Here is a 27,769-nt window from a genome sequence, read left to right as displayed (position 1 = left end):
AAACTTCAAAGAGAAAAAAAAACAGCAGAGAAACGAAAATATAATTTGAATGATTCGAATCACCGTCGATCGCTATTTAACAGAATACATAACTCCGTTTCTAACGAAAAAACAGGACATGACGTCATTTTCGTGGATTTAAAAAATGTCCTTTCTTGAAATGTTTAAAAAGTGTTGTCTTAATATATAATTAAGTATTGAAAGTATACTCTAAGTGTAATTTTTCCCTAAATATATGAGTACAAATTTAATTAACAAGAAAATTGGTAAAGATTAAAAAATAGGTGCAAATTAAAAATAAAAATATATGATACAAAAACTTAACCATGTAAATATACCAAAGTGTAACGTTTTGGAAATGTTTAATAATTTTAAATTATAAAATTTAAATATGCTAACATGTAAATCTATTGTTATTCAAAGTATGACACGATAACAACTAAGGGACCTTGATCAAAAGTTGAAAAAAAATAAGGTTTCAATTACTAAATTGGAAAATTGATATATTGAAACCTAATTCTTTTTTTTTTTTTGTATGGTTTTTATCACATATGGTCTCTGAAATTGGATATTTTAATCAAAATGTTACTTGAAACAAAAAATCCATCAATTTGGTATTTGAAACGAAACCAATAGATCAAATTGATCTTTTTGTCAAATTTTTTGTTATGTGTTAATGTGACATGCAAATGAATCCTACATGTCCAATTATATCAAGCAACATGGATTAATAATAAAAACCAAACTTCTATAAATATTTAGAAACTAAAATTAACAAAGTGTACATGATATCATTTGTTTAAAAAAAAATAACAAAATTAGGGTACCCTCTCCTTTTAAGTGACTGACAATTAAAAGCTAGGGTTTTTTTTTTAAAGAAGTTTTAACGAAATGTCCACTATACTGTTCACTTTAATGAAAAACCATATTTTTACACTAAAAAATCAAATTTGGTACTATTCACCTTACCCTTTATTTTGTTCTTATCGTTAAAACTCAAAGTTTTCAAGCACTTTTCATTAGTTTTCCTTTCTTTTTCTTTTTTTATCTTTGCTGCCGATCCAAGAACAAGGTTCTTGAGAGTCGTCGTATCAAATATACCATAAAGTGAAGCCAAAAAGCCATACTGGGAAGGAGATTGCCACCAAGATCGATGTTGCAACAACGAACTGCGGCAGTAGAATAGCCGGAATAGCTGATGGAGGATAAGAGAGGGAGGACACACGAGATTGAGTGCCCGCACTGCAGCATTATGGCGTCCATGGAAGCCTGAAGAAGTGAAATTTACAGCAAAATCAAATCTTCTAAATAGAGTTACTAGCGCTCTCTCTATCTCTCTCACTGCTCTTTCTTCGATCCGACAATGAAATTGGCGATGCTTACACTTTTAGAGATCTTTTACGGAAAAACTAAAATAATTAATGGTGAACAAATTCAAAAACCAAATATCAAAGTTTCAATGACTATTTTACCTTTAAAAAAAATAAAAAAAAATAAAAAAAACTTTATCAGCGCATGTTTGGCGCGTCTTTCCAAGCTGCAGAGTAGCTTCCCATCCATTTCACGTGGTGATCTTGTTTCCCACTCAAAAATTCGTCTGGGCTCCACTCCATTTTGAGTCACTTACCGATCCTTATCTGTGGGAATTTTTATTAGGCCACGTCCTGACGATTTTCTGACCCATTGGAAGGCTTCGGACATTTATACGATTGCAGGGACAAAATAGAGAACACCATTAGAGATGCTCTCAGTGTCAGTGCTACCAGCATACATGTAGGATGGGGACTGGTCTTGTTCGTCCATAATTAGAAAGTGAGAAGTATCAGATTATGGCACTTTGCATGCAGGATGGGGACTGGTCTTGATCGTCCATAATTTAAAAGCTCCACACAAGCTTTAGTGGTTAGAAATTTAGCATCAATCGTACGCGAATCAACTTAAAGAGTCTTTTTGTAATTGCCTCTGAAATAGCTACACGTATTAAGTCATGTGAGAATGCACGAATCACCTTAGGCTGGGTGTTATAAAAAATTATTTTTTTGGAAGGGTTAGACAATCTCTAACAATCTCGATGAATGAGATTTTTTGGCTACTTTAACAAAACAATGCAGAAAAAATAGCTAGCTAAATTTAGCAAGAGGAGAATATGGACTTAACTGGATTGTTAAGTTTAGGGATAATGTTAGGCAAATTAACTTTTTAATTTGTAAAATATGTGATATGTCACCAATAGAAAATAAGCAAGTTAATTAACATTTAAATAATAATCTAATAATTAACAACCATGTCATATAATTTATAAAATTTGATCTAAATAGATGGTCACCCTAGCATTACCCCAAGATTTAGAAATATTTTACCATAAGCTAAAATAGCTAATATTATTGGAAGTGGTGACTAGCCAAATTAACATTTGAGTCATTTAATTAGCTACAATAACAAAAATTTAACTAGCATTATTGGAAATACTTTTAGAAGTGCTATTCTAACAACCAAAAAGGCGTTTTGTTCGCTATTATAAATAATTGCTCTCTAAAATTTTTTACAAGTGAAGCAGAGTTCAGAGAGAGAGAGAGAGATAATGGAGATCAGACGGCATGATGAAGAAGAAGTGTACGAGGCATCACGGACTGGGAGTGTAGTGCACTTAAACAGATTGATCGAAAAGGACCCAGACATTCTAAGGAGAGTATCCCTGCAGACCGGAAAAACCCCCTTGCATGTATCGGCTTTGCTCGGACACGCTGAGTTTACCAAAGCCCTTTGCACTAACAATCCCAAACTTGCAGAGCGGGTGGACGCCGATGGACGCACGCCCCTCCACTTGGCTTCTGCTGAGGGCCACAAGGAGACCGTCGAAGCTTTGTTACCTGTGTATGTTGATGCGTGCTTGCGTTATGATGAAAAGGGAAGAATCCCTCTTCACTATGCAGCCATGAATGGAGAAGTTGAGGTGCTTCAGAAGTTAATTGATAAAAATCCTGAGTCCATTTATGTCAAAGTTGAAAACAAATCTAAAGAAACAGTTTTGCACTTGTGTATCATACACAAGAAGTTAGAGTGCTTGAAACTGTTGGTTGAAAGAGTCGACAACAATGGTGAGTTCCTCAACTCAAGAGCTGGCTGTGATGGTGGTGTGACCATCCTGCACTTAGCTTTGATGCTAAGGCAAATTAAGGTACGTATATATATTTCCATTTTCTATACTGGATATTCTTAGTTTTTCACTATATTAATTAATATATGTTCATGTGTAAATTTTTTTTTTTTGTTTCTTCCTCTTTATACATAGTTTATGGGATTAATCTCAGTTTACTAAGTAGTTTTTTTGTTTTCAACATTTGATACATTAAGTTTTTTTCGTCCTAATTTGAGTCATAATTAATTCTGAGATATTTTCATACATCTTTTAAGTTTTATGTTAAAACATCCGTTAACTGGTAACGTGTCATTCAAGTAGATAATGATTGAACGTCACGTGTCAATATGAGCCCACGTTGATATTACTATCTCCCTCCCTTCGACTGCACATGGGCGGCGGTGGAATGAATCTACTCCCTTTTTGTGCTGCATACGGGTTTCCCTTCCCCAGATCTGCAACCCACTCCCTTCCCTTACCTCCCGTGTTTCCCGTGTCGATAGCTTGGTCCTCTGCACATCCAGATCCCCCACAAAAGGCCAACGTTGATCAGTTAGGCCTGGAATCTGCCGTGGTGGTCGTCGGAGACCTTCATGGTCAGCTGCACAGACCTCCTTTTTCCTTTAAATGATCTTTAGGTTTTTAGGATTTTATTTTTTTAATTTTTTTAATTTCTTAATTTTTAGTTTTTAATTTTTTTAATATTCATGTGAGCCCATATTGACACGTAGCACTTAGTCATTGTCTATGCGGGTGCTACGTCATCAGTTAATGGAGGTTCTGATGAAAAATTTAACGGATGTATGAAAGTCTCCTAGAATTAATTATAACTTTAAGTACCAAACTGGTACGAAAAAAACTTGATGTATCAAGTGTTAAAAACCAAGAAACTTCATAATAGTAAACTGAGATTAACCTTGATTTATGTGTGCGCTTTCTCTTGTTTCTTCCCCTAGGAGCATAATTTCCACTATGTTAATAGTGTGTATATTATTTACAGACGATACGTTACCTGCTTTCCGTTGATGCTATAAGAGCAGAAGCAATTGGTGTGAATGGGATGTCTCTGACCATGTTAGATATCTTAGAGTACAGTAGCGTTGCAAGAGAGGACTTTAGCAGAAGCTTAGAAATTCAACAGATTTTGATGGACGCAGGATTAATCAGAAGACAAAGTAATGAAAATGATAATCCTAACTCAGCTGTTGCCGCTGCTGCTGTTGTTGTATCGCCAAGTCCAAGAACGGTAAAGAAGAAAAAGAAGGGATCAAAGCCACCAGGGTGGTTCTGGAGAAAATTGATGATATGGTTAGGGTATCCGCATGAATGGGTGAAGGAGACACGTGGCTCTCTGATGGTTGTGGCTACGGTGATCTCGACCATGACTTTTCAAGACGTAGTCAACCCAGCTGGTCGTCTTTGGGTTGATAGTCTTGCAAAAACTTCTAGAACAGTTTGGAGGGAAAATAATGATACAGTCACTACCTTAGGCCAAGGTAAGGATCCCATGGATTACTTCCCCAGTTTCATAGCATACAACACCGTCTCGTTCCTAGCTTCTTTGACTGTCACCCTTTTGCTCATTAGTCGATTTCCTCTCCACGATCGGTTGTCCACGTGGCTCTTATCGATGTCCGTATGCGTCACTCTCGCATTCTTGGCACTCACCTACCTAAAGGTGCTGTCCATGATCGGCCCTAATTACGGTATTCAGGAACCATGGAGCTTGTCAGCAATATTCATAATTCTTTGGATTGTGTTGCTGGTCATAGGCGGTGTACTTCACACTCTCAGGCTTCTTATTTGGGTGATGAAGTGGTTGCAGCCCATGTACTTCAAGTCAACATCAGGTCTCAAGAACATGATCACTACTGGCTCCTTTTCACACAAAGATCCAACGCATTTTGACGAGAATGATGCGCCTGCAGTTGTGTGATTAATCTGCCGCGGTGTGTGTGCTTGAAAAAATCATTAACTAGGTCATACACCCTATATGTATGTAGCGATTAGGGTTTAGGGTAATGAACTAGCTCAATGACGCTTTCTGGATCCGGGTTGGTAATTCAAGAGTGTTGCTTAGTTATGATAAGTAATCCATCTGCTATGCAAATTAGAAGTGTTTGTTGTCTTTGATGCTGGACGGTAGCTACTTTTTTTATTAGTATTCAATTATGTCATATGTTATCACATTAGCAAACTAACAACTGTTCTCATTCTCTCTGCTAGTAGTTTGTTACTAGTTAATGCAGTATAAATGGCTTTCTCAAACAAACAAAAAATACAGTATAAATAGCTAAACATATAGTCTCATGATTGTTTGGAAGTGCTTTTAAAATGATTAAAAACGCTTTTAGAGAAAAATTTGTGAGTTCAAAAGTATTTGAAGTGCTTCATGTGTTTCTTCCAGGAAGCACTTCATGTGCTTTTCCAAATTCACTTGCGTTTTTACTAAGAATTAGTTCCTAAAACATTCACAAAAAACGCTTTCAGCCATTTTAAAAGCACTTCCAAATAAGTGCTTTCACAAATATTCACTTCTCTTGAATGGCCACTGAAATTCCAAGAGATCACCTAAAAAATTTCATAACATATCACATTGATTACATAATAACATGTATACTTACTCATTAGATTGTTCATTAAACAACTTCCTACTACTTAATTAAGAAAATCGATAATATCATCAACGGAAACTACAAGCCCTAACTTGGTCTTGCTCCTTAGCCAAGTAATAGTACTTCTAGTTCTAGTTTCTCTACGTAGTACACACTGGTAGAAGAATTTGGGGCCATGTTGAACTTGAGGATGACTTGAGGCCGGCCCGTAGTGAAAGAGCTGAGCCTTTGGTCTCAGTGTCTTTATGCCTTATATCATGAATAACCACATCACACAGTTTATAAAATATGATTTAAATATATAGTTTTTATAGCATTACCCATTATTTTGTAGGGTATATGTCCTTATTTTCCTTATATTATTTTCTTTAAAATAGCCATTCATAAGTACCATCATATAATAAATTCATAACCATACAAACTTCATTTTTCTTGCATTGTTGAGATGTTTCTAATGCCTTGAATCTTGCAGATTCATCTTTTCCAGCGTCAAGCAATCAGTCATTGCTTCAACAACAAAGTACATTTGAGCTACATCATCTTTCCGACCAAAACTAAACTACATTCATCAGTTTCTTTTTGTTTTTATACGTGGTTTGAGCAAAAGAATAGTGATTCGTATTCTAAGTAAAAGTTGTGACCGTACATCATGTTTGTCTTGAAGGACAGACGTGATATGGCCTAGGGGACAATAATGGTGGAATATGCAATGTAGATATAGGTGAAGCCACCAGTCTAAATTGCTCGAGAGTAGAGGAAATATGTTCAAGATCAAATCACATTGAGCTGAGGACAAGAGCTAAAACGCAACTTGAAATTTCGACTAAACTTCGCTTTTGGAGGACACTACTCGAATCAACCAAGGGCTGGTTTGGTATTTCTGTGCTTTGAAAAAAAATTATTTCTGCTGTGCTATGAGAATAAGCAGCTATGAAATAAAGCAGCAGAGTGTTTGGTAAATTTTTTTGTAAAAGTGCTTTTGAAAGGGAAAAAAAAAAAAAAGCAGTATTATAGTGTTTGATAAACTTTTATGTAAAACAGGTGTGAAAAAAAGTTGGGTTTTGCAGCTTTGGTTTTTGGCTTTTTTTCACCCAAAACTGTGAAAAAAAAGCTGAAGCTGAATGTTTACCAAACAAAAAAAAGCTCCCAACTTTTTTTGATAGTCACTCTTTTCAGAACCACCTCAGTACCAAACTAGGACTAACAAGACATTCATACTCACCTTCCAAAATTAGAATCTTAACATATATAAAATAACTCATTAAAATCACTTAAAGTAAAAGTAATACACACATGTTAAACTATATATAACTTGTCTCTGAATATAAATAACTTCTTACAAGTAACAATTTCTATGTTAATTTCAATAACTTAGGTTAAAAAGTCGGTTGCAGCCTTGCAGGCTAATTGTTCACAAAAAAGTGGTACATGAAAGTAACATGGTAAGGTAAGGTCCCCCATTGCACAGTGTTAGATTCTAAGCAACCACTAAGGTTAGCCAATTGCTAACGACATGCAGGTAGTCTCTGTGTTGTCGGTTTGAGTCTCCTTTCTTCTCTCTCTCTCTCTCTCTCTCTCTCTCTCTCTCTCTCGCTGTGGTTAGGTGAAGGGGACAACACAAGCTCATGACATGGTGAATTAGGTCATGAAAATCCAACATTAATCCCACCAAAATTGGGATGCAAGTCCAAAAGGTTAACAACTACTGAGCAGTACGATTTAGCCACTAAAAGTATGAGAGAGGGACATGCAGTCGGTAATCAACTTTTAAGCATCCCATAACTTCGCACTCATCAAGATCTTATGATTCTTCACTTTCTTGATGTTTTGCTTTTGGCTTCAGAAGATCACATGGAAAAGTAATGGTCCCCTCTCTTTGTACATTCCTCTCTGCAATTATGACGGTTGGAGATCTGGTGCCATCATCCTCTACATTGGGGAAGAGACTCGTATGAAATGAGGACACTAAGATATTGATGTTTCAAATTCGTCACATAATAGTTTATTTCATATAAGTCATTCTTCATTGCTGATTTAAACGATTTAGATTAAAGAATCCCACAAAGAAATGTAGCAATGCATTGAAATTATGTTCTATGGGTCACTTGATAACTAAGGATTTAAGGTCATCCACCCTTAAATTTGATATTAAGGGTTGAGATTAAAACATTAAACGCACATTCATTTATTATCCACCATGAATAACCCAAGGATAAGTAACCATACATTCTTTTTAATCATCTGAGGACCTATTCAACATTTCTGCAATAAGTGATGCCATGGAGATCATATTTTGCAGACAATATCTAAAGTCCACAATACAAGTAAGTCTACCTCTACTCGAGAAATGATTTTGATGTGTTCTACAAAATATAGTTTTCTTAGCATTTTCCTTCTAGACTACACCAATGCTCAGTAGAATCTTTACTCTATAGAGAGTTAGGTAGGGGGCAACCAAAATGGAACCCACCAAGACTTGTTTGATTTGATCACTTTTATCTACTAAAAAAGCCACATTCAACTGCAAATCCCATTGACTCACTTATCATGTAGAGTGGCCTTCATAACTCATAAATCATCACTAAAACTTTGATGAAAAAAATGATGAACTTCATGATTGCCAATTGATGAATATATAGCAGAAAACATCTTCAACTTTCCTCACATAAAGACAGTTAAAGAGAGAAAAAAATAAGACAAAATAAAAAGGTGTCAAATTAGGGTTTAGATTAAACATTGTTTGTGAGACATATGGGAAGCAAATTAAAGGTGTTTTTGCAGAGGGATTAATGGAGGTGAGGAGAGATAAGAGTGCATGAACAGAGAGGTAAAGAATGGCCAGTCCAACTTCAACTACCAGGCTCAGGGGTTCCTTGGAGTAGCTTTAAAGTCTCTCTCTCTCTCTCTCTCTCTCTCTCTCTCTGTGTGTGCAATACCTTCATTGCACACCACCTATTCTGCTATACCCACCCAAAGAACTATTCTTTTTCCTTTTCTTTTCCAAAGAAATGAACAAAAAGAAGAGGATTTATAAACAGAAAGTTAGATTGCTGCTTTGATGATTTTTGGGTTGAGAGAGAGAGAAAAATGGGATACATTTTCTCTCAGATTCTCCACCTCATGATTTTTTTCGTCATATCTTTTCTCCTATCATTACACAATGCAGAGGAGGGCTACTTGAATGTTCATGGCCTACAACACCACCTGCATTTCATGGAGGACAATGCCGAGGCTCCCCAAAACCTACAAATTCACAAAGGTTCCGGGGAAGATGAAGAGAAAGCAGTTTCAGTTGTCGAAAATTTCAGAGCTTTACTTGGTTTGAACAGCTTCCACAAGCGAACGCCGTCGGTTGGCGACAGTAGAAACGTTTCTCCTTCTCCTTCTCCAATTCCATACAGCGAGGAGGAGGCTCCTAGTCCAGCTCCTGCTCCTGCTCCGGCGCCTCACATCCACGCGGGTTCGCATCATCTGCATCGCTTGCGTTCGATCCCAAAGCCTCAAAACATTCACAGAGAAGATAGAGGGGGAATCACGAGGATACTTGTGGCGGTTCTTGCTTCCACAGGTGCTGCAGTTGTTATCTGTGTGTTCGGAATTATTTGGGGTTGCAGGAAGCACAGAAAGCATAAGAAGAAACCCACGAGAGTGATTTCAGTTGTCGGCAAAAAGGGAGGAGCTAAATCAGCAAGCAAGGTGAGGTTAAATCCTGCCACTAATACTTCTGATCTCATTTATCTTGAATCGTTAGGCTTGGACTTAGAGCAGCAACATCAGCAGATTTCTTGTTCCAAAGAAACTTGTGAAACTGTAACTTCTTCACGAAATCATACATTGCTTGAGAGGGAAGAAACAAATCAAGAAGTGATAAAATCGGAATTCAGTGATGCTAGTTGCAGTTCTTCCACTAGGGAAATTGTGTCTATTCATGAGGATATGATTGCAGAGTCAGTGAAATATGACTCTGATTGTGCTAATTCCGCAACCGGTGACAAAATTACTCTCGTTAATTCGTATTCTTCCGATGATGAATCTTTCCATTCTTTCGGAGATTCGAATTCATCAAATGTCCGCCCTTCGAATGCTTCAGCTGGTAGCCTAGATGAGTCATCAGACATTCTCTCCACAAATGTGTCAAATATAGAACCATATCAACCAACAACCCTAAACCAAAAATCAATTCGGGCTCTTGAATTGCAGTCTCCGAGAAATGGAGAGCGCGAAATTCTGAATGCACCGCGATCTTCCAATTGTGAAAAGAATGTCACAATCCCTCCAGCACCACCTCCTCCACCCCCACCACCAATCAAACACTTTCCTGATTTCCATTCTTCTCCTAGTTCAGCTAGAATTGGGTCTAAAGCTTTGTGCTCTTCTTCTACATTGCGAAATCTATCACCGCCAAGAAAATCAGATTCTTCTTCTGGATCAAACCAGACCCCAGAAGGTCAACTTTCTATTTCACGTCAAAACTCCTCTAGACCTTCAGAAACTCCACCTCCTGTTCCTCCACCACCCAGCCCACCTCCCTTTTTGAAAGCGAATAATGGCTTTTCAAAAGGTCCACCTCCTCCACCCCTCCCTCAAGCTACGCCATTGGGAAGAGATGGAACTCCGTTGCCTAAACTGAAGCCGTTACATTGGGACAAAGTCAGAGCTGCACCGGATAATTCCATGGTGTGGGACAAGCTGAGATCAAGCTCATTTGAGTAAGTTACTTATGTTTTCAGATGTGATTTCGGTTTCTCTTTTTTTTTTTTTTTTTCTGTTTAAAACTGTACTAATCATGAACAGGCTGGACGAGGAAATGATTGAATCGCTGTTCGGATACAATCTACAAAGCTCAATGAAGAATGATGAAGCAAAATGCAAGAGCCCTTCTCCAAGCAAGCATGTTCTTGAGCCAAAGCGACTACAGAACATAACCATACTCTCAAAAGCCCTGAATTCTACTGCTGAGCAAGTATGCGAAGCACTAGTACAAGGTATATATGAAACTCCTTAAATGTATAACTTGTATACTTTTAGAAAGACATGACATCCTGCAGAAAGTGGGATTAGTACTCTAACCAACGAAAACCTAACAAGATTAATACATTAACAGGAAATGGCTTGTGTTTGCAACAATTGGAAGCACTTGTAAGGATGGAACCCACCAAGGAAGAAGAGGCTAAACTCACCAGCTACAAAGGAGACATCAACGAACTAGGGTCTGCAGAGAGGTTTGTGAAGGCGTTGCTTAAAGTGCCTTGCGCCTTCCAACGAGTTGAAGCAATGCTTTACAGAGAAACATTTGAAGATGAGGTGGTTCATCTCAGGAACTCCTTTTCAGTGCTAGAGGTAGGGCATGTTCAGGAATGCTTATACATGAAGCACTTCTGTTTACAAGCGTTTCTGCCAGATGTGTTTTTATCATACATCAAGAAGCATATTTGAAACGAAATTCTAATCTCGTTCTTTTTGTAAAAATTATGGTTTAATTTGTACTGCAGGAGGCCTGCAAGGAACTGCGATCAAGCAGGCTCTTCTTGAAGCTACTTGAAGCCGTGTTGAAAACAGGAAATCGAATGAATGTAGGAACAATCCGAGGAGGAGCTAAAGCATTCAAGCTAGACACACTGCTCAAGCTCTCCGACATAAAAGGAACCGATGGAAAAACCACCTTGCTACATTTTGTTGTGCAAGAAATTATTAGGACAGAAGGGATTCGAGTTTCGGATAGCATCATGGGGAGGATCAGCCAGAAGAACAAAACCAAAACCGTAGAAGAAAAAGAAGAAGACTACAGAAGAATGGGGCTTGACCTAGTTTCCGGCCTCAGCACCGAGCTCTACAACGCGAAGAAAACAGCCACATTGGACTTGGATGTTCTTGCAAGCAGTGTTTCAAATCTCTCAGATGGAATGGATAAAATCAAACATCTGGTGCACAAGGATTTGTGCGTGGATGAGAAGAGTGGTAATTTGGTCGATTCGATGAAATCGTTTATATGTTATGCAGAGAAGGGTTTGAGAGAGTTGCAGGGTGATGAGAGTAGGGTTTTGTCACAGGTGAAGGAGATTACAGAGTATTTTCATGGAAATGTGAGCAAGGAAGAAGCTAATCCGCTTCGGATTTTCGTGATTGTTAGGGACTTTTTGGGAATGTTGGATCATGTTTGTAAAGAGCTTAGAACCTCAAAAGCTTCACGCACTCCAAATCCTCTTGCTCCATTCAAATAGGCTGTAGACTTTATGAGGTTGTTTTGGTGTGTTTATATGATGGATTTTCATTCACTAAGCAAGAATGTATAACCTGGTTTTGAATTTTGTACGTAGGGTTTTGACCTTTTTAGGCTGTGCTGGGTTGAATTTCATGGACTTGGTCTCTCCAGATCCATGTATCCTAATCCACCAAATCCATGTATCCGAACCGTTGAAATTTGATCCAACTGCTACAATTAGGGGCCCACTTTAAAAGTTATAATAACTTTAGCTGTTGGATCAAATTTCAACGGCCCGGATACGTGACTTTGGTGGATTAGAATACATGGATCTGTAGAGGACCCATGTCCGAATTTCATTACCTAATTAAAAATGTGTCAATTCATAATGTCATATCTAGGGATGGTCGTAGGTCGAGTGGGGTCCATTTTTAGTGGATGTGGACTTGACTTTTTTGTTTGTAAACGAGTTCGAGCCCGTCCAAGCCAATGTATTTTTATTAGTGGAATCGGCTCACTTTGAATCCATTTGATATGATCCGGTTCCTATGGGTCAAATAGATATGTTTTTAGTCATATGTAGTATAACAAAACAACGATAAAAAACAATATCTAGATGTTTCCGTTATGAAAGAATTACGTCTAACAAAGTCAATACCACAAAATGTTCTAAAACAAGTTCGATTGTTGTTGTACTTCTTAGGGTTTGATAGATATGTAATTGGATCATGGGCTTCATTGTGGACCATTAATAAAATGACAAGTGCTAAAACAACTCTTAAACGATCCTGGCCAGGTTACCTGCACATGAGAAATATAGACTCAGTTTTACAAAAGTTGGGTCCAACTCAGACCGTTTTGAAAATTAAAAATAAGGACCGAATGGTTTTACATCGGTTCAGGTAACACGGGTCCTAAGACCCATATGCCCATCCTTGGTCAAATCTACTCTACTTTATGGTGTGTGTCATATTGACACGTTTTAAAAAATTAGAGAAGTTCATAATGAAATAAAAAGCCAAACTGAAAAATTAAAAGAAAATCTTCGGTAACGCCACTAAAACTAACGCTTGGTCAAGTGAATCTCTCCTTCGTTCGGCTTCCACATGGTCTCATTTTGGTAGACCCGAATGCTGGGGTCCCATGTGTCTTGAGAAGACGGATTACTCGGACGACTGCCGGCAACCCGTCATGTTGGATGGGCTTGGCCGCGAGGTCATATTGATAATGGGCCAAAACAAAGCAACTGTGGGTCCAGAACAGCCCAGACTCCGAAACAAAGAGTCAAATTACCATCTCACCCTCGTTCGTTTATTGAATACCCGATCTACCCTCCGACCGCCACGAATTCCCGCGCGCCTTTTTCCCCTTCTTCACAATTCAAGAAGCATCCGGATTCCAACAGACTCCACGCGGCAAACGCATACGGGCTTTGACATCATGTCCCAGTAAGTAGCCAACAACGAGCACTGACGCAAAATTGCCGACGTGGCGCATCGCCATTGGACGGAAATACCAACGAACAAACATTAACCGAACGGAGCCAAACAGTATATAAATAACCCCCTCACCCTCCGCTGCTTCACTCAGAAATCAAATTCACAAGCTCACAAAAATCTCAACAAAAAAGGAGAAGATTTACAGAAAAAGCTCAAATTACAGAGGAACTTCGAGAAGTAAATCAATGGAGGTGAAGAGGATCCATGCATTGTCGTTCGCGTTTCTGCTTCTCTTTGTTTCAGGTACCAATTCATCAAATATAGTCCGACTACGGAACGAATGTCTGTTTGTTATTAAATCGCGAATACTAATACACGAACGTTAATTCTGTCACCGAAAATGTGTCACATATTATTGTCGTCACCGATAATGCGTCACATGTGATTGATTTCAAAGTCTTGATCAATATATGCTCGATTCTAAGAATATACGTACGGAAATTTTTAGTTCATTTATTTTATCAATAATTTTTTACCTTGAGTATGAACTTTTGATTTTTTTTTATTCATATAATTTGCTGAAGAATTTGGTGTTTCTAATTTTTGTTTTGGGTAGAATTCCTGTGTGGAATAGCAGTAGCAGCCGAAGATTCACCGAAGGTGGGGACGGTGATAGGAATCGATCTCGGAACAACGTATTCTTGTGTGGCAGTTTATAAGAACGGTCATGTGGAAATCATAGCGAACGATCAAGGCAACAGAATCACACCCTCCTGGGTCGCATTCACTGATACGGAGCGTTTGATCGGAGAGGCGGCGAAGAACCAAGCCCCTCTCAACGCAGAACGCACGATTTTCGACGTCAAGCGACTCATTGGGAGAAAGTAAGCAAATTTACTTAGTAATTTGGCTGCAAGAGACTGGTTTTTTTTTTTTTTTGTGTTTTTAATTTGGATTATCAACTTTTAAATGGGGAAAGTAAGCAAATTTTTTACTTGCTAAATTGGATTAATTGGAAGGGTGTGGTTTATCTGTGTGTTTAATTTGGATTATGAAATTAAATGGCATGGAAAAAATTGAGAAACTTTACTTCAATGTTGGATTGGAAGGAGTTGGCTTATCCGTGTGTTTAATTTTGATTATCAAATTAAATGGGAAATTTAAGAAAATTTACATTATAATTGGATTGGAAGGACTGTGGAATTGGGGATTTCCCGTGTGTTTAGTTTGGATCATGAACTTAATCGGGTTTTGTTCGATTTGGTGTTTTGATCTGTAGGTTTGATGATCCAGAGGTGCAGAGAGATATTAAGTATTTGCCCTATAAGGTTGTGAACAAAGATGGGAAGCCTTACATTCAGGTGAAGGTTAAAGGTGAAACCAAGGTTTTTAGCCCTGAGGAAATCAGTGCTATGATTTTGGGAAAGATGAAGGAAACCGCCGAGGCCTATCTCGGGAAGAAGATCAAAGACGCCGTGGTAACCGTTCCAGGTAATGCTTGAAAATCTCTTTTACAAATCTTATATAGCCTTGTGGATGGTTGTTAGATAATACAATGAGAAAACCTAGCGTTCATGTTATTGTGTTCATTGGTCTGATGGGTTTGGTTTGATTGGTTCTTGTAGCGTATTTCAATGATGCGCAGAGGCAGGCTACCAAGGATGCAGGCATCATTGCCGGGCTCAATGTGGCTCGGATAATCAATGAGCCCACGGCCGCAGCCATTGCCTATGGTCTAGACAAGAAAGGAGAGAAGAACATACTGGTTTATGATCTTGGTGGTGGTACATTTGATGTTAGCATCTTGACCATTGACAATGGCGTGTTTGAGGTGAGGTCTACGAGTGGAGACACTCACTTAGGAGGAGAGGACTTCGACCATAGAGTGATGGACTACTTCATCAAGTTGATCAAGAAGAAATATAACAAAGATATTAGCAAGGACAACAAAGCTCTCGGGAAACTTCGAAAGGAATGTGAGAGAGCTAAGAGAGCGTTGAGTAGCCAGCATCAGGTTCGAGTGGAAATTGAATCTCTTTTTGATGGCATTGATTTTTCGGAGCCATTGACAAGGGCTAGATTCGAGGAGTTGAATATGGACTTGTTCAAGAAAACCATGGGGCCGGTGAAAAAGGCTATGGAAGATGCAGGCTTGAAGAAGAAAGATATTCAGGAGATTGTCCTGGTTGGAGGGAGTACCCGAATTCCTAAGGTGCAACAGATGTTGAAGGACTACTTCGATGGGAAAGAGCCAAGCAAGGGGATCAATCCTGATGAGGCTGTTGCATATGGTGCTGCAGTTCAAGGTGGAGTTCTCAGTGGTGAAGGCGGAGAAGAAACCAAAGGTAATCATATAGTGAGAGCACTTATTTTGAATTTAGTTTGCTGATCTCAACATAATTTGCAACGGACTAAAATTTGTTTTTCCGCAGATCTTCTTTTGCTTGATGTCGCTCCATTGAGTCTTGGTATCGAAACAGTTGGTGGCGTCATGACAAAATTGATTCCAAGGAACACTGTCATCCCGACGAAGAAGTCTCAAGTCTTCACCACTTATCAGGACCAGCAAACCACAGTAACCATCAAGGTGTGTTTAACAGATAAATACAGAGACTAGTTAGATGGGAATTTTGATATTTTGCATAGCGTGTGCTTTTCTAGTACTTTAACTAGTGTATGTGTTTGAAATTAATCAGGTGTACGAAGGTGAAAGAAGCTTGACAAAGGATTGTCGTGAGCTTGGAAAGTTTGATCTCACCGGCATTCCACCTGCTCCAAGGTAGTTAATTGTTTAGGGTAAATTTGGTCTGATCTAACATTTGCAAAGACGAATTGTGTCCTGAAAGCTGCATGGTTTAACTTTTTTGTTGCAGGGGAGTGCCCCAAATCGAGGTGACATTTGAGGTCGATGCAAATGGCATCCTACATGTGAGGGCAGAGGACAAGGCCGCGAAGAAGTCTCAATCCATAACGATCACCAATGACAAGGGGCGTCTAAGCCAGGAAGAAATAGAGAGAATGGTGAAGGAGGCTGAGGAGTTTGCCGAGGAGGATAACAAAGTGAGGGAAAAAATAGATGCCAGGAACAAACTTGAGACCTACATTTACAGCATGAAGAGCACTGTCAATGACAAGGACAAGCTGGCGGATAAGATTGATTCGGATGACAAGGAGAAGATCGAAAGCACGCTGAAGGAGGCGCTCGAGTGGCTGGATGACAACCAAAACGCCGATAAGGATGATTTCGACGAGAAGCTGAAGGAGGTGGAGGCAGTGTGCAATCCGGTGATAAAGCAAGTGTATGAGAAGAGCGGTGGAAGTTCTGGTGGTTCACAGGATGAGGAAGAACCAAATGATGAGCTGTAGAAACTATGAAACGCCGAATGTTTGAGAGTGTCATTGTCTTTTTTCTTCTCCTTTTCTTTTTTGGCGGGTGTTAGAGCTTAAAATGTAGCATGATTGATAGTGTCTATATAATTGTATGTGTATTTGAACATTAATTTCGAACTTTTAATTCCGAATGAAAATTAAGAGGTTTTTTGGTTTCTAGTTTCGTTGTTCAAGGATAAACACCAGAAAACATAACAACTCGTGCAATGGTTAAATCAAGAGAACTGTGGCCCTCAAGAAAATTAACGCAAGACCACAATTTAACAAGTAATGAGTGAGAGGCAATGGATCGTGTTCGAGTTTACCTAGCTATATTTGTATAATTTTCGTTTTAATTCACAAGTTGATCAGTACATTGAACAATATTACAAATAATGACTTATAAACTAATTTATCTTTAGCAGTCGTTATTTAATTTATTTTATCCATTGAAACTTATTTTATCTCTCTTTGTTATGTGAAGCTATTATTTTTATATTTTTATTTATTTATGGAGTGTTTTCGCACCAACAAGATCCTTTCCGGATCCTTTTGGTGAGGATCTTGGAGATCCGTAAATTGTGGGGTTAGTTTTTGTCAAGTACTATTTTTATTTAATTTTAAATAAAAATTTAAAACGAATTTTTACTGCACGATGTACGATAAACGGATGTAATTCACGGATCTTCGAGATCCTCACAAAGAGGATCCAACAAGGTTTTGGATTTGTTTTCGCATATTTTGGTATGATAGATTGTACGAAATATTCTTAAATAATGGAGAAATTTTGGTGCATAAGTTTGATTGGACGTTGCATGGTGGAGCAAAAGTAGAGGATTTAGACATGACTGAGGTTTAACCAGACACCTTAGTTAAGGTCATCTCCAACCAAAGGCTGGCCAGATGGCTCGTTTTGGCCCTCTGGTTCTCCAAGAAATTAATATTTTAATAAACAGTGTAGGGTCATATTCCTTACCATGTCCAACCGAGGGCCAAAAGGCCATAGGGCTCGTTTTAGCCCTGTCACAAAAAAACCGTCTCCAACCGAGGACCAAAGGGCTATAGTATGGAATGTGAATAATTGAAATAAAATGAGGTAAGAATGGAAAAAATGTGAAAAATGGTGTAGGAAAAAAATTAGAAATTAAAAAAAAAAGCGTCCGAAAAAAAATGATGTTGGGCATAAAAACAAAAAGTGGGCAGGGACCATAAAAATAAAAATAAAAAAGTAAGCCCTAAACCCTAAAGTGGGATGGGCAATGGAAAAGAACAAAAAAAAAAATTGAAATTGGGCTAGCCAGCGGGCTGGTTGAAAGTGACCAGCGAGTTGGCCCTTTTAGATTATGTGGGGCCCACGAGCCCTCTGACCTAGCCCTCGGTTGAAGACGTTTTTCGAGCTTTTGGCTCTCTGGACTCTTCAGTTGGAGATGGCATAAGTACCCTCTCGAGACCATTGTCATCCCTTCCATCTTTTGTTCTTTAATTATTAATTTATTACACACAATTATGATTGGTATACATGAGAGATTCTCTCCATGAGCTCTTGCCTGCTCGAGAAACCGAGATATTGATAACATAGTTGAAAAAACATCTATGTTCTTAGGTGTACTAGGTGATTTGTACGTCATAAATTTAAGGGAACTATAACGAAAAGCTCCCGGTATTTTTCACTTTAACGAAAAACCATATTTTTACACTAAAAATTCAATCATGGTACTATTCACTTTACCATTTATTTTGTTCTTATCGTTAAAACTCAAAGTTTTCAAGCCCTTTTCAGTAGTTTTTCTTAAATTTCATTAGCACAGTTTTTATAGAGGTTATGTATAAACTGGAGAACTTTAAAAACAACAAGCGCATCTGGTGTAGTGGTATCATAGTACCCTCCCACGGTACTGACCAGGGTTCGATTCCCTGGATGCGCACCAGTGTTTTACATTTTTTACCTTTTTCACATATTCATTGCCACTTAGTACTACGGTTTAATAGTATTCTCTTTTACTTGTAAATTAGGCGTTTTGGACAGATCAAATATAAAATAACAACCAGTAGAAGCGGAACTTTTAGAGAAAAATTATGTCGAGATTTTCAGTGCATTTCAAAGAATAAAAAGGCTTCGCATAATTTCAAAGATAGTGTCACACATTATTTGTCATAATTCCGATAAATATTGAAAAATCACTAAATTTGGATGAATTTTGAGTTAAATAATTTTTTTTAATTATTTTAGGAGTTAGATTTAAATTTGGGCTGTTAGATTTTTTTTTTATACCATTTGATTTGATCATATTAGATATTAGTTGTTGGATTCAATGAAATTATAAGTATATAAAAAAAAAACAAATATAAACATGGATCGTTGATCCATTTGAATTGTGGTCGTTGGATCAGAAATAAAAGTTGTTGGGCTCATTGTTACAGCCGACAAGAAGGGGACATGCCCACGTGAGTGGGGTTTGGCTACTGTTGGACTAGCGCGTCCGAGCGTGGGTCTTGGGCAATTGGGCTTCACATCCCGTTTTCCACTCTCACATGTGGGCTCCACCACTAACTTTGGCCTAAATCTAACCTTTTTTTTAGTTTTAAAACTTAACTCCATTTTAGAACAAGCATTGGAATGAATTTTGGGGGGGAGGGGGGGGGGGAGAGGGAATAGAAGGAAAATTTTATAACTGACTCCAAGGATTGGAGTTAGTCTAATAACCTCAGGCTAAAAAATTTAGGGCATAAGATATGTGGCAGAAAAACTGTTTCTGAGTTAAAACCTAAATTTTATGGGCTTAAAATTTTAGGTTTTACTCTAAAGGTTGGAGATGGTCTTAAGGTAAAAAAATCTTTAATTATGTTCCTTCTTTCTTCCATTGTTCTCATATCTCCTCTTCAATTATTTAGAAATCCAACTCCATGGATTTCAGTCGTGTAATTTTCCCCCTAATAGGCTTCTCTTCCTCACTCTTCTTCTTCTTCGTGCTGAATGCAACGAGTTTTGCACATTAACTAGCGAACTCAATGGGGAAAAATATAAATTTGGGACATTATTTACTTTTATTTTCGCCTAAATAGCCAAAATGGTCCTTGAGATATGCATAACACATCACTTTGGTCCCTGAGATTGTCCACCATCCATCATTTTGGTCATTCCGTTAAAAATTCTTTAGGCAATTTTCAAAGCTTCGTAATTCAATTGTTTCCTAACCAAATTCGACCTATAATATATCAAAATGAAGATAGGAAAGTGTAGAACAATTTTATATCTATTTGGAAGGCCAATGGTTGCCGGAGATAGCCGGAAAATAGCCTCAAAGTTGATTGGTCCGTGAAAAAACTGAAAACTCGCTGGAAACTAGATAAACTTTAAACGTTCATAACTTTTTCAATACTCAACGAAATCGAGTGATTCAATACCAAAAATCATACTTCTCGACGATACGAAGAGAATGGTACCTTTCTTGATGGCTGACTCACAATGGTTTGGCCGGAAAATGGCTCGAAAGTGGCTAACTTGAAAATGGTTAGCCACTTTCGAGCCATTTTCTAGGCAAATTTCAGTGAATTAGCCATCAAGGAAAATACCATTCTCTTCGTCTTGTCGACAATTATGATCTTTGTTTTTTAATCACTTGATTTCGTTAAGTATTGAAGAAGTTATGAACGTTTAAAGTTTACCCAATTTTTGACGAATTTTACAGTTTTTCCACAGACCAGTCAACTTTGAGGCTATTTTTCAGTCATCTCTGGCAACTATTGGCCTTCCAAATAGATATAAAATTGTTCTACACTTTCCTATCTTTATTTTGATATATTATAGGTCGAATTTGGTTAAGAAACGATTGAGTTACGAAGCTTTGAAAATTGCCCAAAGAGTTTTTAACGGAATAACCAAAATGATGGATGGTAGACAATCTCAAGGACCAAAGTGATGCGTTATGCATATATCATGGACCATTTTGGCTATTTAGCCTTTATTTTTTGAACGAGCGAGATGCACCTCATAAAATGTAAGTTTCATATACATTTTACATTTTTCTTTAAAAATAACTAGATGAAACAAACACACTATGCGTGTGCAATTAAGTACCAGCCTAAACCCGTACATTTTGTATGAAACAATTTTTTTTTGGAAAAGCTGGAGCGACTTATATTTTTATCTTTTAAATTAGACATATGTTATGATCATATATGAACGATGAACGTTAAAAAGTTAGCAAAATTTTAATTTATGCGAAATTACATAAATTGTTCATAATTTTTTTCTGTAACATGGACTAAATTGTCATTTAATGAATGACAAAAAAAGTCTCACAGCATTGATCTAAAAGCGTATGCAGTGCTCCAACTAGTCGCCACACCCAAAAGGACATGGATCGCCAGCATGTCATTAACTCACAGCCGTTGATCGTCATAAACATCACAACCATTCCCTTCAATTAAAACTCATCTCATTGGCCGCACCAAATCCGCACGGATTGCCAGCGTGGCATACCCCCATTATAAACACCACGCACCGAATCAGTCCTGACCAAATTCAAATCCAAGAGCGTCGAAACATCCACTTTCCCTCCTAAACGCATCGTTTTCGTTTCCCCAGAAAATTCAGAGAGAATGGAGACCACGAAAGTCACCAAGGGCGCCGGCGGAAGAAGAGGCGGAGAGAGGAAGAAGTCGGTGTCTAAGTCAGTAAAAGCCGGCCTCCAGTTCCCCGTCGGTCGTATCGCACGTTTCCTCAAAAAGGGCCGCTACGCCCAGCGCACCGGTACCGGCGCTCCCATTTACCTCGCCGCAGTCCTCGAATACCTCGCAGCCGAGGTAATTTCACAATCCACATTTTTCAGATCTAAACCTTTTCCGTTTATATATGTGTATGTATATTCAATTTTCGCTAATTAATTTACGGTGCCGGATCGAAATCAGGTGCTGGAGTTGGCGGGAAACGCGGCGCGTGACAACAAGAAGACGCGGATCAACCCGAGGCACGTGCTCCTGGCCGTGAGAAACGACGAGGAGCTTGGAAAGCTCCTCGCCGGAGTGACCATCGCAAGTGGCGGCGTGCTCCCGAACATCAACCCAGTCTTGCTTCCGAAGAAGACCTCCGGCTCCCAGGAAGGCGAGAAGGCGCCCAAATCTCCCAAGGCAGCAAAGTCGCCCAAGAAGGCATAAAATGCATGCCGTTCTTAGAGCTATTAATTAATCTAGCGGGAATATCTACAAAGCCTAGGGGTATTTTGGTCTTTTGGTTAATCTGTGTAACCATGTGTGTAGTTTGTTGTGCAAAAATGCAGTAGGGGTATATCTGGAATTCAATGGAAAAATTCTGGTTTTGTGATTAAAATTCGGTTTCCCATCGTAACTTGGAATTTCATTTTATTTATTTAAACGCAAAATTCCACCAGTGCCCATCAAAATTTATTAAGGAAAAAGAGATGTTTATCTTGATTTATTTGCAAGATAATTGGGTTAATCCGGGAAGAAAATACGGAAATTGGTTCCTAAATGTCTTTTTACCAAAAAACCCTTGGAAGGCACCCATGAACCCTAACTCCTCCAAACCCGCTCACAGTAAATCTGGATGGCTACGTGTCTGTTTTTCAGCCGTTGATCGTATAAAATCACGGATCGCCCAGGTGGCGCATTTCCCTATAAGAACCACCGGCCAAATTCCGCAATTCCGAAATTCAAAATCATAGCGCTGCGAAGCCCTTGAACTTTCCCTCCAAAACGATCGTTTCACTTGTAAACCCGTGAGCGAAGAAATGGTCGCCGCGATCAGCGGAGGCTTCGGTGGCAGGAAAGGCGGAGGGAGGAAGAAGGTGACTAAATCGTCCCGGGCTGGCCTGCAATTTCCGGTGGGTCGGATCGGCCGTTTTCTGAAAGCCGGTCGCTACGCCCAGCGCATCGGCGCCGGGGCTCCGATTTATCTGGCTGCTGTTCTCGAATACCTCGCTGCTGAGGTAGTCTTACATCTAATTTACATTTTTTATCTCAAAAATAAAAATATTTTTAGTCTGGTATGGTTATTGTGTGAAAAATTCTCTTGAAATCGTTCTGTTTCTATTTGGTGTTTGGTTGCTGAGAAAATTCGGGAAACGAAAATGAGAGCTGAGATTTTTGGGTTGGGTGTCGAATCAGGTTCTGGAATTGGCTGGGAATGCGGCACGTGACAACAAGAAGAGTCGAATCACCCCGCGGCACGTGCAATTGGCAGTGAGGAACGACGAGGAGTTGGGAAAGCTTTTGAAAGGAGTGACCATCGCCAGCGGCGGTGTGCTTCCACATATAAACCCCGTTTTGCTTCCGAAGCCGACCTTCAACGGCGGTGATGCCAAAAAGAAGGCTGCCAAGTCTCCCAAACCCGCCAAGATCGTCGCCGATATCTGTTCCGCTCCCGCCGCTGAAATTGCTCCCAACCCGCCTGCGGCGGTTGCCGATTCAGCTTCTGATGTTGCGGAAAATGTCCCCAATTCCCCCAACGCCCCGAGGAGCCCGTCGTCTGATGTTTCTGGTTTATCAACAACTACATGATCATGAATGTCAGTGACTGAGTAGGGAAGTTAGGTAATTTGGTCTGTGTTTTGGATTTTGGTTAATGGGTAATCACTGGTTTAGTGAGTAGTGCTCAAATGGGACTTGTAGAGGGTTGGATATACTCTGGGCAGCCTCCAATGGATTTTTCTTGCTTTTGTGAATGGAAATGGTGATCAAAATGCAACCTTTTTGGTGAAAAGTTGACTTTTCGAAGTGCAAGTGGTTGGACACATTGCCCTGTCAAATTAGCCTACCTCACATATGCAACAAATAACGTTCTTCTAATTTCTCCCTTGTCTTTGAATTTGGCTTCGAGACCCAATTTTCTAAACATGCCAATATGTTTCAATGGTCAATTTGATCTCTTTTTTGTTACTTTCTCCTTGCGAATAGATGAAAATAGAATTCAGATCCTTTTCGGATCTCGCAATCCAGAGCCGATTGATAGTGTAATAGGGTCCGTTCAAGAGATTAGAGAGATTCGAACCCTTAGGTTTTGTAAAGTGAGCTAGTGAGATGAACTAATGGGGGTCGTAAGATTTGAAATGTGTGGTTGGGATTACTTGCTTTGTCGACTCCAAACTGCGAGATGCAGATAAAATCTCGATTCATAAAAATAACCTTTAATGTGATATAAAAAAAGTGACAGTTGTAATGGTAGATGATTGATTGACGTATCTTAAAGGACTCAAGAATAGCGTAGGCAAATCCAAAGGATGTAATTAATTTAAAATCATTGCTCAACTGAAGCGGCGGGAAGAAAAAAATTGTGCATGGGTCAATATTTCAAAAGAAGTAACGTTTTTCTAAAAATTGTTGTAGATGGAGCTTTACCGTAGTAGTGAAAGAAATCATGTTTATGTAAAATAGTGTGGATTCGATTCCTACTAATAACTAACAACTAACAACTAACTAACTAACTAACTATTTAACCCACCGAAGCTTTCGTTCATTTAAAAGAAAAAATGATTTGAAGAGGGGGTAGAGAAGTTTGTTTTCTTGGGCTTCATATGGGAAAAAAACCCATTTAAACTTGATTGTTGGTTTGTAGAGCCCATTTAAAACTTCTAGTACGGTCTCTGAGATTTAAGGCGCCGTCAACAAAAGCAAAAGGGCGGGTTTATCGAGGGGTTTTGGTGTATTTTGCGTTCCACAACTTCCATCCACATTCCAGAAGCATTCTTCTTCCTCTACTCATGAAGCATTTTCTGGTATTCTCGCACATTAATTCAAATTAATTTCAAATTTTGCTACTTCTCAAGAAACTTATGAATTTCCATCTGATTTCGGCAGAGAAAATTTTCAACTCGGAACCGGATTGCCGCCATCGCCGCTGCAGGGTCTGCTTTTTTGTACACCAACGGCAGCAGAAACTCCGGTGAGCTCCAAGCTCTTTTTTTTAGTTTGTTCCAAATAGAATTTTGATCTTTTCTTGTAGTCAAACACTTTTTGCTTGCTGGGCAATTGAGGACATGAGAAATTAAATGTTGGGTTTTGATCAAAATTTGAATTGAGATCGTGATTCGTTTGAGATGTTTTTGCGCTTAGCATTTATAAACTTTGATTTGAGGCTAAAAATTAGTGTGCTTTTAATCGATTAACTGTGATTATAGACCATTATTTGTAGCTGTAATAATCATATCATTGCTCATGAATTGGGTTTTAGACTATACGGCTTCAGTGTCAATCCCTGCGCCATTGCCCAAATCGCTGCGGCTTCCATGGCAAACGGAGCTATTGGCTCCGCTATTTTCTGTGGGAAATAGACCAGTTCCACCTTCAGATATAAGGAAGGATATTTATGGTGTTTCCCCATCTGAAGAGACCCCAAAGCCATGTTCTGGATGTTTGGGCAGAGATTCTTTCGCAAAGGCAGCTGCGAAGGTTGGTCCTGCTGTTGTCAACATCTCTGCTCCACAGGGTAAGCGTACATTTTTGGATGTTTGTTTTTCCTCTTTTGCTTTTTTATTTTTGAGGTAGTTGTGTATTATATTGTGAGATCAATGATGATCATAATTGTCAACTGAGTCTTGTAGGTGCATATGGGATCACTCCGGGAAAGAGTATAGGCTCTGGAACTATTATTGGCGAGGACGGTACAATTTTAACATGTGCTCATACTGTAGTTGATTTTTATGGCCTGAGAGCTTCATCAAAGGGGAAGGTTAGAAACTGCTTCCCAGTTTTCGTCATTTAAAATATCACATTGTTATATATACGAAGGGCATGTATTTCAAAGTTTAAAATCATATTTGAAATTGAAAATAATTCAGGTTAGGACATTATTAAGGATGTTGTAAAATGGGGTAAGAGTCGTAAGACTGAGTTATGAAATGCAATAGGTTTGATGTTTGGTGTAACTTGGTACAGGTTCATATCACTTTGCAAGATGGTAGAACATTTGAAGGCACCGTGGTCAATGCAGATTTACAATCCGATGTGGCTATAGTAAAGATCAATTCTAAAACCCCACTGCCAATAGCAAAGCTCGGCAGTTCGCGTAAACTTCAACCTGGGGATTGGGTGATAGCTGTTGGTTGTCCACTTTCACTTCAGAATACCGTCACAGCTGGTATTATAAGGTAAGTTATAATAATTTTGAGTAATAAGGAGTTGTTCTTTTCTTTTACCAGTTATGAAGTGGAACTTCTAGCAACACGAACAATTTCAAGCCTTCCATGTTATGTAGATGATAGATGTTGAGTAAGAAAAGCCAGCGTTGTGTCTTAAATTGACAATGGTAAGCACTAGTTCTTGCCTTTTCCTCATTTTGTTTTCTTCCTGAAATCTAGTTGTGTTGACCGAAAGAGCACTGATTTGGGTCTTGGTGGAGTGCGGAGAGAGTATTTACAGACAGATTGCGCAATCAATCCGGTATCTCTCTTACTCTTCATTGTGTGTGTCCCGTAATAATGACTATGAAATGTGTCTAAGACTCGGCTCCTTTTTTCTGGTCTCTCACTTGCGTGGTGCAGGGCAATTCTGGGGGGCCTTTGGTGAATATTGACGGAGAAGTGATTGGTGTTAATATTATGAAAGTACTTGCTGCTGATGGATTGAGTTTTGCCTTCCCAATTGATTCAGTCACCAAAATCATGGAGCACTTCAAGAAAAGCGGGTATACTTGTTTCAGCATGAAACTCATTAGTCTAAAGTCATAAGTCTTTGACAATTTGGTTTCCTTTATCACAGTATCTGTGAAGCTAATCGGTCACCTTTGGCAGGAGGGTTGTTCGGCCTTGGGTTGGACTAAAGATGATCGATCTCAATGAGATGATCATCAATCAGCTTAAAGAAAGAGATCCTACATTCCCAAATGTGAAGAAAGGCATTCTAGTGCCAATGGTATGTATATAGTTGCTTCCTTCCTTTATGCATATTTATCCAAATAGTAGCTGAATCTACCCGTGTAGAAAATATATCAGTAGATTCCATCCTATGGCAGTTTCTGAATTGCAAGATTTTTGAATGGCTTCCTAGCCAATCTGGTAATAGTACCTCCGTTGTTTTCCCTGCCTTGATATGCATCAGTATTGTCCAAAAGGGTATGTGATGTGCAAAAACAGACACGAGGCTGTTATGGAACGTTGGAATTCAACAAATAACACATTTATTTTCACTGGGTGCTATGAAACGATGAATAAGATTAATGCACCATGCTCTTACTTTTACTTCATCATGAATACCTTGACATTGTACATCCAGAGGAACGAACGTATTCCTGCTTGAGATGGCTGGATCGCTTGTCTGATAATCTGCCCAATGTTCGTGTAGGTAACTCCTGGATCGCCTGCTGAACGAGCTGGGTTCTGTCCTGGTGATGTTGTTATTGAATTTGATGGAAACGCTGTTGAGAGCATCAAGGAGGTATTGCCATATTGGAACCCGTACAATAATATCGTTACAGTTTGGATTGAAAGTGAATGCTATAGTGTGAAATATTTAAGAGTCAGTTTTTTGTTGCTGAAATTTGTCTGAGTAGACATCGATAGTATTTGCTCCAAATTTTAGCATATGACTTGGTTAATGATGGTTCATATTATTGGTGAAATCGTGACAGATCATTGAAATAATGGGAGACCGAGTCGGGGTGCCCATCAAGGCAGTCGTTATACGAGCGAGAGACGAGATAGTGACTTTAACGGTGATCCCAGAGGAGTCCAATTCAGATATGTGATTGGAAAGCGTTTAGGTTTCATACAGCCGACCTCATTTAGCAGTTTAAAGCTTTATTGTTGTTGAATGAAAAGCGTTTGTGTACAAGATGTTTGCTGTGTCCGATTCCTGTAAAATCCCGTGACGAAAAAGTACAAGAGTGTATGCATTAGCCAGCCAGTTTGTACGTGTTCATGTAAGCTCGAAAAAACACTCTCTATATTGATGTGAATCGTTTTGTAACTCAAATATCGTCTATTTCTTCCTTCATTGGACGAAGAACGTAGCGTGGACTTGTATCTAATCTTACGTATGTAAATCTGGCAGA

The 27,769-nt window shown here is 38.8% G+C and overlaps 6 protein-coding genes and 1 non-coding gene across 7 annotated transcripts; all 7 read left to right on the top strand.

Moving 5' to 3' along the window:
• The first annotated feature begins 2,556 nt into the window (after positions 1-2,556).
• On the top strand, positions 2,557-5,358 carry LOC125469977 (ankyrin repeat-containing protein BDA1-like). The gene is made up of 2 exons (XM_048568281.1): positions 2,557-3,178; positions 4,140-5,358. Exons 1-2 carry the CDS (start codon positions 2,582-2,584, stop codon positions 5,073-5,075), a joined length of 1,533 nt encoding a protein of 510 aa, XP_048424238.1. The 5' UTR covers positions 2,557-2,581; the 3' UTR covers positions 5,076-5,358.
• Positions 5,359-8,368: 3,010 nt separating this feature from the next.
• LOC103965314 (formin-like protein 11) lies at positions 8,369-12,066 on the top strand. Its single transcript, XM_009378357.3, has 4 exons — positions 8,369-10,463; positions 10,549-10,739; positions 10,859-11,094; positions 11,247-12,066. Exons 1-4 carry the CDS (start codon positions 8,842-8,844, stop codon positions 11,973-11,975), a joined length of 2,778 nt encoding a protein of 925 aa, XP_009376632.3. The 5' UTR covers positions 8,369-8,841; the 3' UTR covers positions 11,976-12,066.
• A 1,460-nt stretch (positions 12,067-13,526) lies between these two features.
• On the top strand, positions 13,527-16,944 carry LOC125469974 (luminal-binding protein 5-like). Its single transcript, XM_048568278.1, has 7 exons — positions 13,527-13,698; positions 14,012-14,279; positions 14,675-14,886; positions 15,021-15,740; positions 15,828-15,982; positions 16,092-16,174; positions 16,269-16,944. Exons 1-7 carry the CDS (start codon positions 13,641-13,643, stop codon positions 16,759-16,761), a joined length of 1,989 nt encoding a protein of 662 aa, XP_048424235.1. The 5' UTR covers positions 13,527-13,640; the 3' UTR covers positions 16,762-16,944.
• A 1,674-nt stretch (positions 16,945-18,618) lies between these two features.
• On the top strand, positions 18,619-18,689 carry TRNAG-CCC. The gene has a single exon. It is a non-coding gene; the product is annotated as a tRNA-Gly (tRNA).
• A 2,585-nt stretch (positions 18,690-21,274) lies between these two features.
• Positions 21,275-22,093, top strand: LOC125470000 (histone H2A.1-like). The gene is made up of 2 exons (XM_048568319.1): positions 21,275-21,570; positions 21,676-22,093. The coding sequence occupies exons 1-2, from the start codon at positions 21,367-21,369 to the stop codon at positions 21,919-21,921; spliced, it is 450 nt and encodes a 149-aa protein (XP_048424276.1). The 5' UTR covers positions 21,275-21,366; the 3' UTR covers positions 21,922-22,093.
• Positions 22,094-22,361: 268 nt separating this feature from the next.
• LOC125469999 (histone H2A, sperm-like) lies at positions 22,362-23,499 on the top strand. Its single transcript, XM_048568318.1, has 2 exons — positions 22,362-22,712; positions 22,891-23,499. The coding sequence occupies exons 1-2, from the start codon at positions 22,515-22,517 to the stop codon at positions 23,281-23,283; spliced, it is 591 nt and encodes a 196-aa protein (XP_048424275.1). The 5' UTR covers positions 22,362-22,514; the 3' UTR covers positions 23,284-23,499.
• Positions 23,500-24,340: 841 nt separating this feature from the next.
• LOC125470099 (putative protease Do-like 14) lies at positions 24,341-27,745 on the top strand. Its single transcript, XM_048568589.1, has 10 exons — positions 24,341-24,497; positions 24,580-24,664; positions 24,953-25,207; positions 25,323-25,450; positions 25,657-25,868; positions 26,079-26,160; positions 26,262-26,404; positions 26,511-26,631; positions 27,061-27,153; positions 27,347-27,745. Exons 1-10 carry the CDS (start codon positions 24,483-24,485, stop codon positions 27,461-27,463), a joined length of 1,251 nt encoding a protein of 416 aa, XP_048424546.1. The 5' UTR covers positions 24,341-24,482; the 3' UTR covers positions 27,464-27,745.
• The last annotated feature ends 24 nt before the right edge of the window (positions 27,746-27,769 follow it).

This window comes from the organism of the source record quoted next, unplaced genomic scaffold (genome assembly GCF_019419815.1).
Source record: "Pyrus x bretschneideri cultivar Hongxiangsu unplaced genomic scaffold, Pyrus_bretschneideri_v1 Contig48, whole genome shotgun sequence".
NCBI lineage: Eukaryota > Viridiplantae > Streptophyta > Magnoliopsida > Rosales > Rosaceae > Pyrus > Pyrus x bretschneideri.
The sequence above is the reverse complement of the archived record's forward strand: the minus strand, read 5'-3'. Positions and strand labels throughout refer to the sequence as shown.